Raw genomic sequence first — 14,895 nt, 5'->3', positions numbered from 1 at the left:
CCATATATAATGTATTAAATCGTGAGCATTAAAGTTAAAAAAAAATATATGTATATATTCAGAGCCAGGCTAGCGGTTTCCTCCACTTCCAGTCTTTATGTTTATCTAAGTAAACTGTCTCCTGGCTTCATCTTCTTCATCATATTTATGGTACAGACAAAAGAGTAACATCGATCAAAATCTTGGCACGAAAGGGAATAGAGATATTATTTTCCAAAATGTTGTACTATTCCTTTTAAAATGGCCTCAGATATCATAGAATAATAACAAAAAAATAAAGCCTAAAAAGTTTGATTAACAGTGCAATGAAGGCCAAAAAGTCTACCTAAAAATCTTCCTACACTCACAGAAATATCATCTTTATGTAATTAGAAGATAGAGGTTTATTGTGTTTTTGAGAATGTGTTCAAAAGACACACCAGAAAAAATATACAGAGCACTCAATATCAGACACACATATACAGACTCACACAACATAGTTTCACTCCTGTGGGGCATTGAGGCAGCACATGCTGTGCTTCTTTACCTCTCTGTCAGCACACACTTCACACTACATTTCCCCTCTGCAGCATTCCACATCCCTACTCACTGGGGGGCAGAGGGGGAGGAACAGAGCACAGGAAGGCATGAAGGGGAAAATGGAGAAACACTTGTGTCTGCTTTTGCAACTAGCTCTCCCTGTAGAAACTTCTTAATACATTGAGAGTTAGTAATCTACCTGGTATCTTCTCTGGTCCCTCGGAGAAAACCAGCTCCACTTTACCGTAATCTGGAAATCTGGGATCTGAAATGTTAGCACACAGGAATGTCACCAGTGTGGCCGTTCAGAACTGGGAAAATGAATGGTGTTGTTGGTCGACAGTTAGGATTCTCTCAGTATACGTAACATGTTTGGGAAAACAAGATTATTGGTCTCTAAGCGCCAAGTCTAAATTAAATCCAGACTGAGCCCCGCAAAATGCAGCGAAGAGCAGAGGAGTTGCTTTAAACTCGCGGCGCGTTGAGACCTGTTCCTGGGGTTTTTTCAGATCTACCTTTGTTGGCAGTCTCCATGTCCTCTTTTTCAAACATCAGGTTGTAGCCCTGCACTGCTCCCGTGTGGAACTGCAGCCGGAAAATAACTTCACGCTCCGAAGAAATGTCACTCTTGTGATAACATTTAATCTAAAGGAAAATGTAAAAAATATGTTGACTGCTACAATAAGTACTGAAATTCTGAGAAGTCATCTTGTTTGTTTTTCCTACCATGATGTCCCCTTTTAGAAGCTGGGCAGGCTCCAGCGTGATGCATACACGGCCTCTGTGGCCTGGACCAATGTGACTGAAGGCAAAAACAACAGAGAAGTCAGGCAAAGTGAGCCGGAGATCGGAAACAATCATAAATATTTACAGAAAGCAGTAACTCCAAATTAAAATCAGCATTAAACTAAGTTAAACTAAATTATTTTGATGTATTTCAGCACTCTTTAACATAAACTATAATGTTTCCATTACCATAACACATGCTACTTACTAGACTCCAGATGAATACACTGCTTGCATTCCCTGGTAGACTTTGATGTAAGGTCGACATACTGGAAAAAAATCATTTAAAAAAAAGTTTAATTAAAATTTTTTTTAAAAGTGCATTCATATTATGACCTTAAGTAGCCAGTCAGGTAAGATATTCATGTGAAGCTTCTCAGATGCTTTCGCTCAAAGCTCAAAGTGTGATAAGCTCTTCTTGTGAGAAATAGATTTCAACTTCAGAGTATGACGAAGAGCTTTGTTGTTCCACTGAAATTGGTGAAAACAGCAATTAACATGCAAACGTGGTTGTGAATTGCTGTGGATTTACTGGGAGCCTATAAAGACGTTCTTCTCTTCAGTTCTGTTTATACGTATAAGTGCTTCTTCTATGTGTCTGAGCCTGTGTGTGTGTGTGTATGTGTGTTGGAAAGAGAGAAAGATATGAAGTGGAGATAACTCTCCATCTTGTTTACTGCCTCAGCATTGATGTGGTTGTGTCTGGATTCTTTTATACTGTCATGGTAGCAGCGGCTTTATTATAGTGGGTGTTGCAGCTGTGTGTAGTGGTAAACAATGAGTTTAACCTCCAGTGGCGTCGAAATTTGGCATCCCATGAAGGATGATGCAGTGCAGGAACAAGGGGGAGGTGTTGATCTTCATGGATCCACTTAGAAGACTGTTAAGGATCCAAACATATCTGACATGAAAGCACAGAGATAAAGTTAAATAATATTCAGGGCTACTGTGTATTACAATAACCAAAAACAGTTTAAACATGCTGTGCACCAAACATCAAAATGTTTTTAGGACAGACCAGAATGGGTTAGTTGCACTGACAACCAATAACAGCCAAGCACTGCAAATTGGCTGAATGACTGAATGTCAATATGTACACTTGCCTAAACATTCGTTAATCAAAAAATTACTAATATAAATAATAGTTTTTGTCAAGTTTAGAAAAGATCCAACACACATAATGCGACTCATTGTCAATAGTTTGTCAAGGCCTCACTTTGTGATGAAGGCTTTCCATCAAAGCTTCGAATCCCCATCAGAAGTAAAATACTCTCATTCGCTTAGTTGTCAAAAGTTAGATAGGAAGATAGATACCACTCTGATATCTGTCCGTTAAATTTGAAACCATAATCAGCAGCTACCTTAGCTTAGCATAAGATACATTTGAGAGGATTGGATGTTACAAACTAATATTTGTGCTCCTCAAATTGAGACATTGTGAAAAGTATCATTTAGGTCATTCTGGGGTAAGTTGAAAGAGGCATTTTTTGGTTAATTAAGACCAGTGGTCTGTTGGGAAAAGGGAGGCTCTGTCTGCTTATGGCATCAGAGACCCAGACACTGAATTATAGATTGTGTAGATATGATGAAAAACTTTGAGTTTTCGCTTATTAAGTCTCAAATTTCAACCACTGATAAATGCATGTATTGTATTTTCACTTCATTTTATCTTGTGTCTAGTAATATTATCAAGTTGGTTAAATCTTTTCATCTTATGTAAATTTAAATGTTTTTGTGTTCATTTTAAAACTTTTTCAATGTGAAGCACTTGGTGCATGTCATTTCTTTTGTTGTAAAGCACTCTGAGCTGCATTTTTTGATACAATACAAATAAACGTATTATTATTATTAGTATCGACTTTGGTATCACATCAGCAATTGGATCAAACATTTTCAAATAATACCCTGCCATACTTATACAGTCTCATCTGTTCATGTTGCCATCACTTAAGGTTTATCTCAGATAAACATGGTGAGCTTGAAGAAAATAACAAAACAAATCTGAGAAACCAGTTGTGCCTAGGAGACATCACTGTAAGTGATGTGATACACAGGGGTTACGTCACCATGGGAGATCATTGTCATTACAGTTCAACAACAATGACTCTTTTCATTGAAAAAAATGCACAAACAACATCAGGGCACACAAAGTCTGTATTGAATCGGGTGGGACTGGGACATGAATGTGCTTGGATGGAGGCATGGGGGAGCAAAGCACCAATTGGATGGATGGATAGATGTATGTTATCATACAGAAGGGCGTGCTTATGTTTTGGGTCTTACCGTTTCTGGGAAGGTGTCATCAGAGCTGAGACCTTATCATCGTAGTATTTCCTCATTGCGAAGCGGTCCAACGCCTGATCAGCACTTTGAGGGAGACAGGGAGACACATTAACCACTTTAGGTAATTATGACTTAAGGGAGAGATTACACTCTGCTGCTCTATAATTGAATGGTGTTAACCCTAACTTAAATTAGGACAACACAGACACACATGCATACACATGCATAATGGACAAGAGTGAAAGTAACCGGAGAGACAAGGGATTCCAACAGAGAGGAAGAGAATGCCAGCTTTAAGTAAACACGGAGGGGGAGAAGAGGACAGAGAGAGGCCAGAGTGTGTGCACAGCTCGGCTATTCAGACAGCCCTAAAACCAACAGGCGCTGGAGCCTTTTCACCACAGCCCTGTTTCTCTCTCGTTGTTCCTCTCCCTCTGCTCCCCCCGAATCTGTTCCATTGTAATTCTGCCTCATTGTTTTCCTATCTCTTCCTCTACCTCTTTTTGCCCTCTGTCTTTCACATTCACCTTACCAACCCGGTCCTCCTCAGTAGGACACAAGTACTGAGGGAGGCCGAGATTGGTCAGACTAAAGACCAATGTGTGCTCATGCCACAATGACTGCTGTGTGCAGAAAGGATCTACATAGTGGCATAACACAAGACCCATCTTTCAAAGTGTTTGGTGCAATTCTTGACTTTAGGGCTTAGCAAAAGTGGCAGCCTGGCTTGAATCTATCAGATTGACAATGGTTCGAAAATTAGAATCCATTTTCCCCAAGATGAATAGATTTGATGAAACTGACACTGTGGCTAGAAGCTGTTACAGTAACCAAGTTAGGTAAATAAAGCAGCCGTGGTTGAGCAATGACATTGCCTGGGGTCTACAAAATAAGTCTCCAGAAAAACTGTTGTGGGTTGCTGTTGATGTTGATGTTGTTTGATGTCAAAAGTGAGTTTGATAGGAATGATAAATCTTGACTTAAATTACATTTATAGTAGCAAAGTATTAAAAACATGACACATAGTAGTGATTACCTGGCTGACACATCTGTGAAATGCACAAAGGATGAAATGACAACACCAATTCGACCCTTGCCACCCTGAGGAAACAAGAGAGGACAAGAGATGATTCACTACACATGCACAACTTGGTTTCAAAGGCCCCAAAAACGTATTCTCTCAATCACCTTCCTACATAAACTCGCTACTTTCTGCCCAAGTTAGAAACCTATTGTTTAATTCATGCAACATATTTCTGTATCTCTTTTTTCCATGATGACCTCTTCATAAATAATACCTGAAGATGTTTTTTAATTGTTTCTTATATAACATTATAGAGATCTACTTCAAATGTGAAACATTGGGAGGCTTTAACAAAAGGGACTTCAGAGAATAATAACAATGTGGTCCAATCTGGGGTAAAATATGAGGACTAAATTATGAACAAGAAACTAAAATACAGCTGATACAACACAACTCGTGAATGCTCACCCTGCAGTGTATAACCACCACATGTAGAGGGTCAGCATTGAGCCAGCTCTCCATGGCCTTACAGATGGTGCAGATCTTATCCAGAGGTGGAGCATGGCAATCTGGCCAGCCTGTATCCAGGGTCTAAAGAAACATTATACATTTTAAACATAGACCACATCTTTGTGCATTACCTCTGCATTACCAATCAATAATATGGTTACTGGAACTGGATAGACACAGCTGATAAAAGAGGATGAATGGAGATTTATTTGTTGTTGTTTTTTTGTTTTTTTTAGGGGGGGGGGGGTTGCAGACAGATGTATATTAATATACTAATTGTATTAACTTGTGTTGGTTTGATGAGGTCGACAGTCAAACTTACCTTTGGGTTCATTCTAGAGAGATCATGTCTTTTCTCTGACAGGTTGATAATCTACAGAAAACATAAAACAAAGCCTGTGACTTAACATGCTGCGTCCAAGATTACCGCACCTCATTTCCAAAACAAATCTTTGCTTTGACTCTGATTCTTAGATTAGCTTGCGTAAAAGATGAGCTAAGCACTCTGAGATCAATACTTTGTCAACATCCGCTGAAAGCCTATGAGCCCTGACATCAATGATGTTTGCACTTTGACTCTTGGCTTGGAGAGAAAGTGAGCGGCACATGCACGAGCACTGACCAGGTAATTGTCTGCATGCTTGGACTTGAGCATTCGTGTGACATCCTTCAGGTTATGCGAGTAGATCTCCTCTGAACATCCCCGAGGGAAGAACACAGCAATGATGCGCTCTGTGATGTACGTCAGGTCGAGTTCATATCCCTCCTCCATCTTGAATCTGGGGCCTTCCTGTCGAAAATAAAAGAAACGGCTCAGGCCTTTCAACTTCCTCACATCATTCCCGCTTTAAGCAGGTGACTTTGCCCAAGTCAATATTTGATGGTCAAAGTCCTCAGCTTTTAGTCATTGTGTCCACGTTTCCCTCAGATATCTTTAAAGAATGACCTCAATACCAGATTGTATAACAGTGGGTGTCTTGTTTGGGCAGCAACGGCCAACAGTGTCACAAATAAACAATACATCAACAGCTTTTTAAACAGGCGAGAGATGATTGCCATTTATCTCCACTGTGAAGAGAGATACAGTACAGTGGTATCAAAAGATTGAACACCAGCAAGCTAGTTACCACAGTCAAAGTAACAATGACAAAGAAAAAAAAAACGTTCAAAGAATTCCGGTTGAAACCAGTTGCTGTAAATCCCTGAGTGATGGCATGTCCCTCTGACCTCATGGCCATGAACTTCCTGCAGTGGTGGTCTGGAGAGAGCCTCTCTCCCTCCCCCGCCACCCTACCACACCCACAGACACATCCCTTATTCTCTTATCTAGTCATCTCTGTATGGCCTCCCTGACGCTGCCTTTCAGCTGGAGAAAAGCAAATTGTTGCCTCCCGCCAGCACTAGCGAACAATTAGTCTGTTAACCAATTGACAGAAATAACAATAATTGTCTTTCATTAGGTGAACGTGGTAAAATTTGCTGGTTCCAGCTCATAAATATGAGGATTTGCTGAATTTTTCACTTTTTTTCTCATATTTCATAGACTAAAGGCTTTCCCTGTAATATGAAAACTGCCAAAGTGATACCATTGCATAAAGCAGGAGAGAAAAACATTTTTACTAACTATAGGCCAGTTTCTCTGCTCTCCCAGTTTTCTAAAATTCTGGAGAAACTCTTTGTAGCAAGGTTGGACAACTTCATTGAAAAACATGGGCTGCTTATAGATAGTCAGTACGGCTTCAGATCGAACAGATCAACTTCCATGGCCTTAATGAATCTAGTGGAAGAGTTAACGAGCTCAATTGACAATAAGAATTATGCGGTAGGTGTTTTTATCGATTTGAAAAAAGCGTTCGACACAATTAATCATGATATCCTAATACAAAAACTGGAAAGGTATGGGATCAGAGGGGTAGGGCTACAGTGGTTAAGAAGTTACATTGAAAACAGAAAACAGTGCAGGTGCAGGATACCAAATCGTGTCTTTTAAGTATCACTTGTGGGGTACCACAGGGGTCGATTTTGGGACCAAAACTGTTCATATTGTACATAAATGATATATGCAATGTTTCCAAAATATTTAAATATGTAATGTTTGCTGATGATACAAATATTTTTTGTATAGGTGAGAATCTTCAGCAGCTGTTAGAGACTGCCGCAGCAGAATTGGGGAAGCTAAAGTTGTGGTTCGATGCAAATAAATTATTATTAAATATAAAAAAAAAACAAATTCATGGTGTTTGGGAATACGAATAAACAACTGAATACTTTGATTGAATTAATGATTGATAGTGTTTAACTGGAAAGAGTAAATGAGAGCACATTTTTAGGAGTAATAATCGACCATAACTTTAGCTGGAAACCACATATCAAATATATTAGGTCTAAATTAATGCGCTTGGTAGGGATTCTCTGCAAAACAAGGTATATATTAAATAATAAATCATTACAAACACTGTATTGTACACTTGTGTTACCATATCTGACTTATTGTGTTGAAGTATGGGGAAACACCTACAGAAGCAACCTACAGCCAATATACAATATGCAAAAGAGGGCAATAAGAATAGTGAACAAAGCAGGTTATTATGATCACACCGATGCAATGTTCATAAAATCACTGACACTGAAATGTTGGGATCTAGTAGAGTTCAAAACCGCACAAATTCTGTATAAAGCACATCATAAATTACTTCCTGGCCATATACAAAAAAACTTGAGTGATAGAGAAGGGGGATACGATCTAAGAGGGAGATGGAATTTTAAACAACCAATTGTTCACACTACTCTGAAAAGCATGTGTAAGTTAAAAATAAGTTAAAAAATTTCATTTTGGAAAGATACAGTCTTGAAAGTGGGGAATGATTTATGGGACTAATGTTAAATGTAGGTAGGAATGATTTATTGGATAAATGTTAAATGTAGGTAGGAATGATTTATGGGACAAATGTTAAATGTCTATTTTTGCTTGGTATTTGCTGAGTATGTACATGTAGGTGTGTGTATATGTGTGTAGATGGCATGTATGCTTGTTTGTTTATGTATAGGTACTGTATATACATATATTTACATGTATGGTTTAAAGGTTAGGGCATCTATAAGCTTGTAGCTTCAGCCCTGACCCTTTCGATCAGCCATGCAGCCCTGTTGTTAGAGGGATGTGTTACTGTTTTTTTTGTGGTTCTATTTATTTTTTTGCTGATCGAAATAAACTCAAAACTCAGACTCAAACAAAACAATCTATAAACCAAAGAATAAATCAGCAGATTAAATAAAAATAAACCTGAGTTTGACCTCAGCCAATAGTGTGCACATAGTGTCTGTGAACAAAGTAGCTTGTGCAGCAAATTGCAGTTTCTGATTCGTGTTATGAGAGATTTTGAGGATTTTGTGCTCCCAGCTACTTTCCCAATTATTTCAGAGCCAGTGAAGCAAACTTAAAACTTTATAGATTTAAGTCTAATTTGGGTAGAGATTCCTTTCTGTATGCTGGTGCTATTTAATGGAATATGCTTCCTCCTTTAATTAAAGAGGAGTAAAATCTCTCAACCTTAAAATAAATTAATAGACTGTGTATATATCAGGTTTTTCTTGATCATTCATTGATATTCACATTTCAAACTATGCCATGCAAGTGTTGTCTTTTATGATTGGATTTCTGATTGTTCATATGGCTCAATGTTTTCTAGTATTTAGTCCCAGTTTTCTAATACATCCTGCTGTCAGAAATAAAATGCCTGTCATCATTTTGATAAAGGTTGGTGGACTATGAAAACAGCAGGGACAAAAATAGAAGTAAGTCAAGGATTCTTTAAATGACAAACCTACTTCATACAGTTAGACGGAGCAAGATTGAGACTGAATGTCAATGGCTTTAAAAAAAAAAAAATCATTGATCTATATATGTGCAGCATTTATAAGTGATCAATTCTGGTTGATTAATGAGTCAGATTTCATACAAACATAACCACCCACACATACACAAACAGACACACATTCCAAATGCTGCCAAAGATATCATCATCCTTCTTGAATGACCCCGATTGTTTGTTGTGATTAAACTATCCGCAGTCAAGAATGTGTCAATTAGGTCTGAAATGACTGCAGGCTACAGCATCACACTTTGAAGGGGCCAGAGAGGGAGCCATAAACCAGAGCATGGTGTAGCCACAGCTTAAACTAACCCTCAGAGCGGAATGAAAGAGGCCATGTGTATGAAGAGGTCATCACTTGGGGAAACGGAGCTGGATGTTTTGTGAGAGTGTGTGTGTGTGTGTGTGTGTGTGTGTGTGTGTGTGTGTGTGTGTGTGTGTGTGTGTGTGTGTGTGTGTGTGTGTGTGTGTGTGTGTGTGTGTTGGAAGAGGTGGGAGTAAGGGGAAAAGGTCCTTTGGGATTGTTGGAACTAATGGCAGGGTTAGTCTATTTCCCCTGAGACTCTGAGGTAAAACTGTTGACTAATGGGAAATTAATGAACAGGTCGACCAGTACTTAGGCTTTGTGTATCTCCAGGGCAGAGGCATGGGAAGAGGGCTTAGTAATGTTTTGGAAGTGTCAAAGTACTATGCTAACTAGAGATTAGAAGGGAATCTAACCAACACTTAGCCTCTACGTGACCCAGAGACTGTTAATTAATTTGGTGCTACAGTCACGAGTTGGAAAGATCTGTTTTAAAGGAGTAGTTTGACATTTTGGGAGTGATATTGAACTAATTTGTTCAATATGCTAAATATAAAGAAACACCCAGTAGCCGGTTAGCTTAGCTTAGCATAAAGACTGGAAACAGAGGGGAAACAGCTAGCCAAACTGTTCAAAAAGCTCACTGATTAACACATTATTATATCTGTACAAACAATTTTAAGCAAATCATGTTTTTTTTGGGAGGTTATAACATGGCTCAGGCTTTCTTACATACTTCCTGGGCAATTTCAAGATAACTAAACAAAGGGAAATAAAATGTTCAAGTCAATTCAATTAAAATCCACTCATAACCACAAAAGACGCCAATACATCACTTTAAAAAATGACTCACAAATCTTCTAACTTGCTGCTTGTTAATTTCACATGAATAATTCATGTGCAGCACTGAAGTCACCAACATCCGTCTAAGATCTCTCACTTCTCCCACTCATCATTCAAACCAACATGAGCGACTTGCCCCAGCACGCACTAAAGATAATTGGTCTTTAATTTGCACTCACTGCTTTTGTTCCTGGTTTGAGGCACAGCATTAACTCACAAAGGCAGAATAAGCAGTGCCAAGGAACTCAAATCCCAAGCCCACCCATGGCACTGTGAGAGCCAGGCTGGTAGAGGCTGAGCGATTTGAAAAAAAATGGGTTGCCAGGTCTACTGTGAACAAGCTGTGACAGGTTTACTAAGGTCAGGATGTTGGGGGATTAGGGTGTGTCTGGCTCCCCTAGCTCCAACCCCTACAGGTAAGATCTTGACTCGGCTGTGTGGGTGCTGTCAGCCACGTTCACACATGCATGACCATCACCTGCTGGGACCTATTCCGAATGCCTTCCTTTTGATCACCCTGAACGATGCTGAAAATGAATTAATAAAATGTTTCATTTATGAGCAATGAAATGCAGGAAGATAAGAGTTGGAAGCCAAATTAAAGTGTTGGGATATTATTTCAGGAGCCACACCCTTCACCTGGCCTGCACTGTATGGAATCTTCCATTTTGTACGAGCAGGTGAGCCGCATGATGAAAGAAGTCGGCAACATGTAAGTGGACATGCACTGCAGAGAGAGCAATCCCAAAACTCAGACAGTTACTCAGCCCCTAAGGGTTCAATCACAGTCTACTCATGTGAACGATTACCTCATGGTTGTTTTCATTTTTGAGTCCATTGTGGTGACAAAAATGGGCAAAAACTTTACATACTTGTCTGTCACAAATAATAAGACTCTCTCGAGCCCTGGCTTGAGCCAAAGCAACCAAATCCATTTACGTAAATGTGTGTTTCTATGTGATTAGGCTGGTTGCTACTTGTCTTGAGGGTTAAGGGTTCCTGGCTGCATTCTCCATTAGTGATCTCTGTGTGGTCATCATCATACAGATTGCTCTTACATGTTTGTACAATCTAGTGAGGGAGGAAAAAATTTTAATCAAAGGAGGAAAGTTTTAAGTGATGATGCTATGTTTTGAAGATAGACACACATCATGCACTATCAGTTTTATGGATTTGATGTTTAAAATGCAAGAATATGCCCATCACAAGTTACAATCAGAGTTCAAAATAATTTTATTTTTCATACCAAATATCCCAAAGCCAAAAGGGATTCAAGGCTACAATGATATAAAGCAGCAAAGCATCAGATCCTTATATTGGAGAAGCTGCAACAACCAAAATGTGGTGTAGTTTTACTGGAGAAAAGATTTATATCTGCGTTTATCAGTTAATCTTTATTTAGGTGTATTGGTTGCAAATAAGTAAGAGTTGTTCAGTGTTTCTAAACTAGTTTAAGTCTATTCCTGCACACATATGAAAGCAATTAAGGGATCCCTCCCCCCATTTAGACTGAGAAATCAAATGGAATTGCCTCTGTTGGCTCTCGCCTCTGGTTTATGATTGAAGTGTCATGGCAACAGCCTCCATTTTCTGACAACTTGAATATTTTTACAGGTCCATTACACTGAAATAAAAATAGATCCACTGATATTCATCACTGATAGAAGGAAAAATAAATCTCCCAAATAGCACCCAAACTTAAACACAAAGCTTATCTGGTACAGATTGGATTGCTGTTACTGTTGTTGTTGCTGCTGGCTTTAGCTTTGATTCAAAGTGGGGTGATAAAGCCCCTCTAACCAACCTTATAAGAAATGTATTTTTTCTTCCTATGAAATGAGAAGCTACACATACAGTACACTACTGTGTCTTTGGGAGTTTCCGGACAGATTAATGATCTCCTAAACTGTTTGTCTGCAAACCTAAGTAACAGCTAAAGTGCCATAAATGCTTCAGGAAGTCTGGCTGCCTATGGGGGCCTGCTGTACTGAAGTGTGTTTACTATATTTAGGCTACATTTTCTCCTATCAGCTTTATTTCATTGTCTGCCCAGCACATAAAAGGAACTATTCACGCATGTTTACCACTCCATCAGATGGCAGGGGTTGTACAACCAAACAGCATTTGTTTCTTGCCCTTATCCTCTGGCTGTAGACTCTGGCTGGTATTTAGCATTCACATCTAATAGCCACCTAATAACTCTGATACCATCAGCTTCACTGCTCCAAACCGCCTTTTATTTATACTTGGCAGGAGCATTTGCCTCATACTGCGGGATAACATGTCCAGAGTGACATAACAGACTGGTTTTAGGGCCCAGAGAGGGACAAGGCCACAGTTTGTTCTGGCCTTTTCCTGTCAGGGGCTCTATATGTTTACGCTGCGGCTTTGACACCCATTCACTGCTGCTGAAGAACTGAAATAAACAAATCCATTAAATCTATAGAAGAAAAAAGCCACGGAAGAGGGGAGCGGGTATTTTTAGCAAGTTTATTTAGTAACCCTGGAAGTCTAACATGTATTTGTCCCACATTTTCATGAGATATTTTGAAGGGAATAAAAATGACAGCCCTGGCTCTGACCAAATCTGTGCGCCCTTAAGGCTCCTAAAGTACTCCCTAATTACTGTTTTCTATCCCAAGGTCATAGTGAAATGTGTTCCAAAATGGATTACGTTCCCACTCTCACTCACTTATTCTCTCCATCTCTTTTTCTTTCTGCTTTCTTGCCATTCTAGCCCCTTTACTGCTTTCTTTCTCCTTCCTTTTCCCCAGGTCTCCTTCTCTGCATTTAATGGCTTACACATGTCAGCCAAGTGGCCGTGGCACCACTGTGACAAAGTGAAATGCCCCAGTGCTCCAGCCCATGCTGTTTTTCCCAGAGTCAGATCACAGTGTTCTGCTTACAGTACACAATCCCAACCCTCTGCCAACCCACCTGTCCAAACCACACTATCAGCATCCCCATTCATTTGTCACTCTGCCTGCTCTTCGTAATTGCCGCCTGTTATCAGTGAGAGAAAACGGACACTTTGGGTGTCTGACTTTTCTCAGCAGCACATTTCCTTCGCCTTCAGGGACAGATATTGTTCATGTGCCTCTGACCTCAAAATAGAACCAGTAACAAAAGCTATAATTGCCAGCTCAAAAAAAAGTGTTTCTCCCGTCTCGTTGGGTCTGTAATTAAAGCTAATCTTGAAAGAGTTTAGCCTGTAAAATGTTTGGAGCAACCTGCATGGTTTATGTTGCTTGAAAGGAAGGTGCACAGGAGGGTGTAAATGCAGGTGTCTGTCTGATTTCAAGCTGCAAGCAGAGAGAGGGAGGGACTGATATTCAGGTGAACAGGACTGCAGCTGCTGTGATGTGAGGACGCTTGTACATGTCATCAACAATGGCTGCCTGAGAAGCATAGCCCTAAGGCCGCAAATACCACGCAGCAGCTGTAGCTCAAAGAAAACAGCCACACTTTCTTAATTTGTTTGTCTCCATCATTTATCCCCCGGCAGAAGAGACCAAAGAGTCGACAAAAGACAGATTACTGGGTACAACTCTTCTACAAGAATGGCCCCATATGCTTCACATTATAAAAAGGTCTCCACTTCCCCATAACCCACAAAAGCAAGGAACCCCAAATTATAGCCACTGCAAAACACAATTCATTGTGTCAAAGTTAAAAAGACTCAAAGAGGTCAATCTTTAGCGAGTTCAAGTCTCAAGGGTTTCTATAATACTCCTTCACATTCAAAAGAAGAACAAAAATCACAAGATCAGAGCTTGTTCAGTTTGAATGACTCCCTTCTCTGTCTTCAGGGTCCTGCCTAAAGAGCTGGTCACACACACACACACACACTCCTGGTTTTAGTAGGTCACAGAGCCAAGGTAAATATTGAGAGCAGTGCCCTGTTTTGCATTTTGAATAAATGAGCAAACCCAGTGAAATGTGACTGAGCAAAGGGCTAAGGAGGAGATGAAAAAAAGGTTGTGAAAGGTACTCCAGTTTGTGGAGCTCTAATCCTGCACTGACCAGCCCGACTTTAAAACCCTCCCTGCTTATGATTGACCATGGGAAAAAGTTCAGATACTGTGCCTTACCTTCTCAAAATGAAAGCGGGTATTTTGATTTTTCTTTTTCTCCCCTCTGATTCCCTTTGTCAGAGCTGCTAAAAGAGGGTAAAGTCCTGAGTCAAAGAGAACCTCAGCCCGTCATAGGCTTAGTGAAGGCTGAGAGGCTCATTTTCCTTTGCTGGAATGTGCTCTCAGAGGCGCTCCTATGAGCTCACTTTGTCCCAGCTGGACCCGGTGTTCCTCGGTCTTTTCTGTGGCTGTCGGTGATAAAATGGAAGCCCTTGCTCGGTTCCTGAACTGCTGTTTCTCCCGTTGCCTGTTGCTGCTGCTCAGCCCCCCCGGCGCACTTCCTCCAGTCCAGGCTGCAGTTGCAGCCGCCACAAGTCCTGGCATGGGATAGTCCTCCCACTGCGCCGCTAGGGCTGTCTCCCTTGTTCCCTCCCCTTCCACTTTACCTCCCCTCTCTTTGGCCTCCTCCCTCTGCCTCTCTCCATTTGTTCTCACCCTCACCCCTCACACGTAGACGGAGACTTCCTCCAGCCACCCCCCGTGGACCCCCCAAAACTCACCGCTGAAAACTCACCACAATATGTGGAGACTGGACAATAAACGATAGCAGTTGTAACTTATTTTGATCTTTGGTTAACATGAGTCCACTAATAATGTATAATTTAAACAATCACCGTAATA

The 14,895-nt window shown here is 40.2% G+C and overlaps 1 protein-coding gene across 1 annotated transcript in view; it reads right to left on the bottom strand.

The window, feature by feature from the left end:
- LOC133991046 (tensin-3-like) overlaps positions 1–14,583 on the bottom strand; it is a 35,072-nt gene extending 20,489 nt beyond the window's left edge. Inside the window, exons 1-11 of the mRNA XM_062429494.1 lie at positions 14,233–14,583; positions 5,745–5,912; positions 5,445–5,495; positions 5,081–5,203; positions 4,625–4,689; positions 3,589–3,672; positions 2,094–2,206; positions 1,514–1,574; positions 1,246–1,321; positions 1,035–1,164; positions 719–784 (exon numbers count right to left, since the gene is read on the bottom strand). Of these exons, the coding sequence (XP_062285478.1) occupies positions 719–784; positions 1,035–1,164; positions 1,246–1,321; positions 1,514–1,574; positions 2,094–2,206; positions 3,589–3,672; positions 4,625–4,689; positions 5,081–5,203; positions 5,445–5,495; positions 5,745–5,894 (919 nt within the window). The 5' untranslated portion in view covers positions 5,895–5,912; positions 14,233–14,583. The remainder of the gene's footprint in view (positions 1–718; positions 785–1,034; positions 1,165–1,245; positions 1,322–1,513; positions 1,575–2,093; positions 2,207–3,588; positions 3,673–4,624; positions 4,690–5,080; positions 5,204–5,444; positions 5,496–5,744; positions 5,913–14,232) is intronic.
- Positions 14,584–14,895: the final 312 nt, after the last annotated feature.

This window comes from Scomber scombrus, chromosome 11 (assembly GCF_963691925.1).
Source record: "Scomber scombrus chromosome 11, fScoSco1.1, whole genome shotgun sequence".
NCBI lineage: Eukaryota > Metazoa > Chordata > Actinopteri > Scombriformes > Scombridae > Scomber > Scomber scombrus.
Note: the sequence above shows the minus strand (reverse complement) of the source record. Positions and strands in the feature narration are given on the sequence as shown.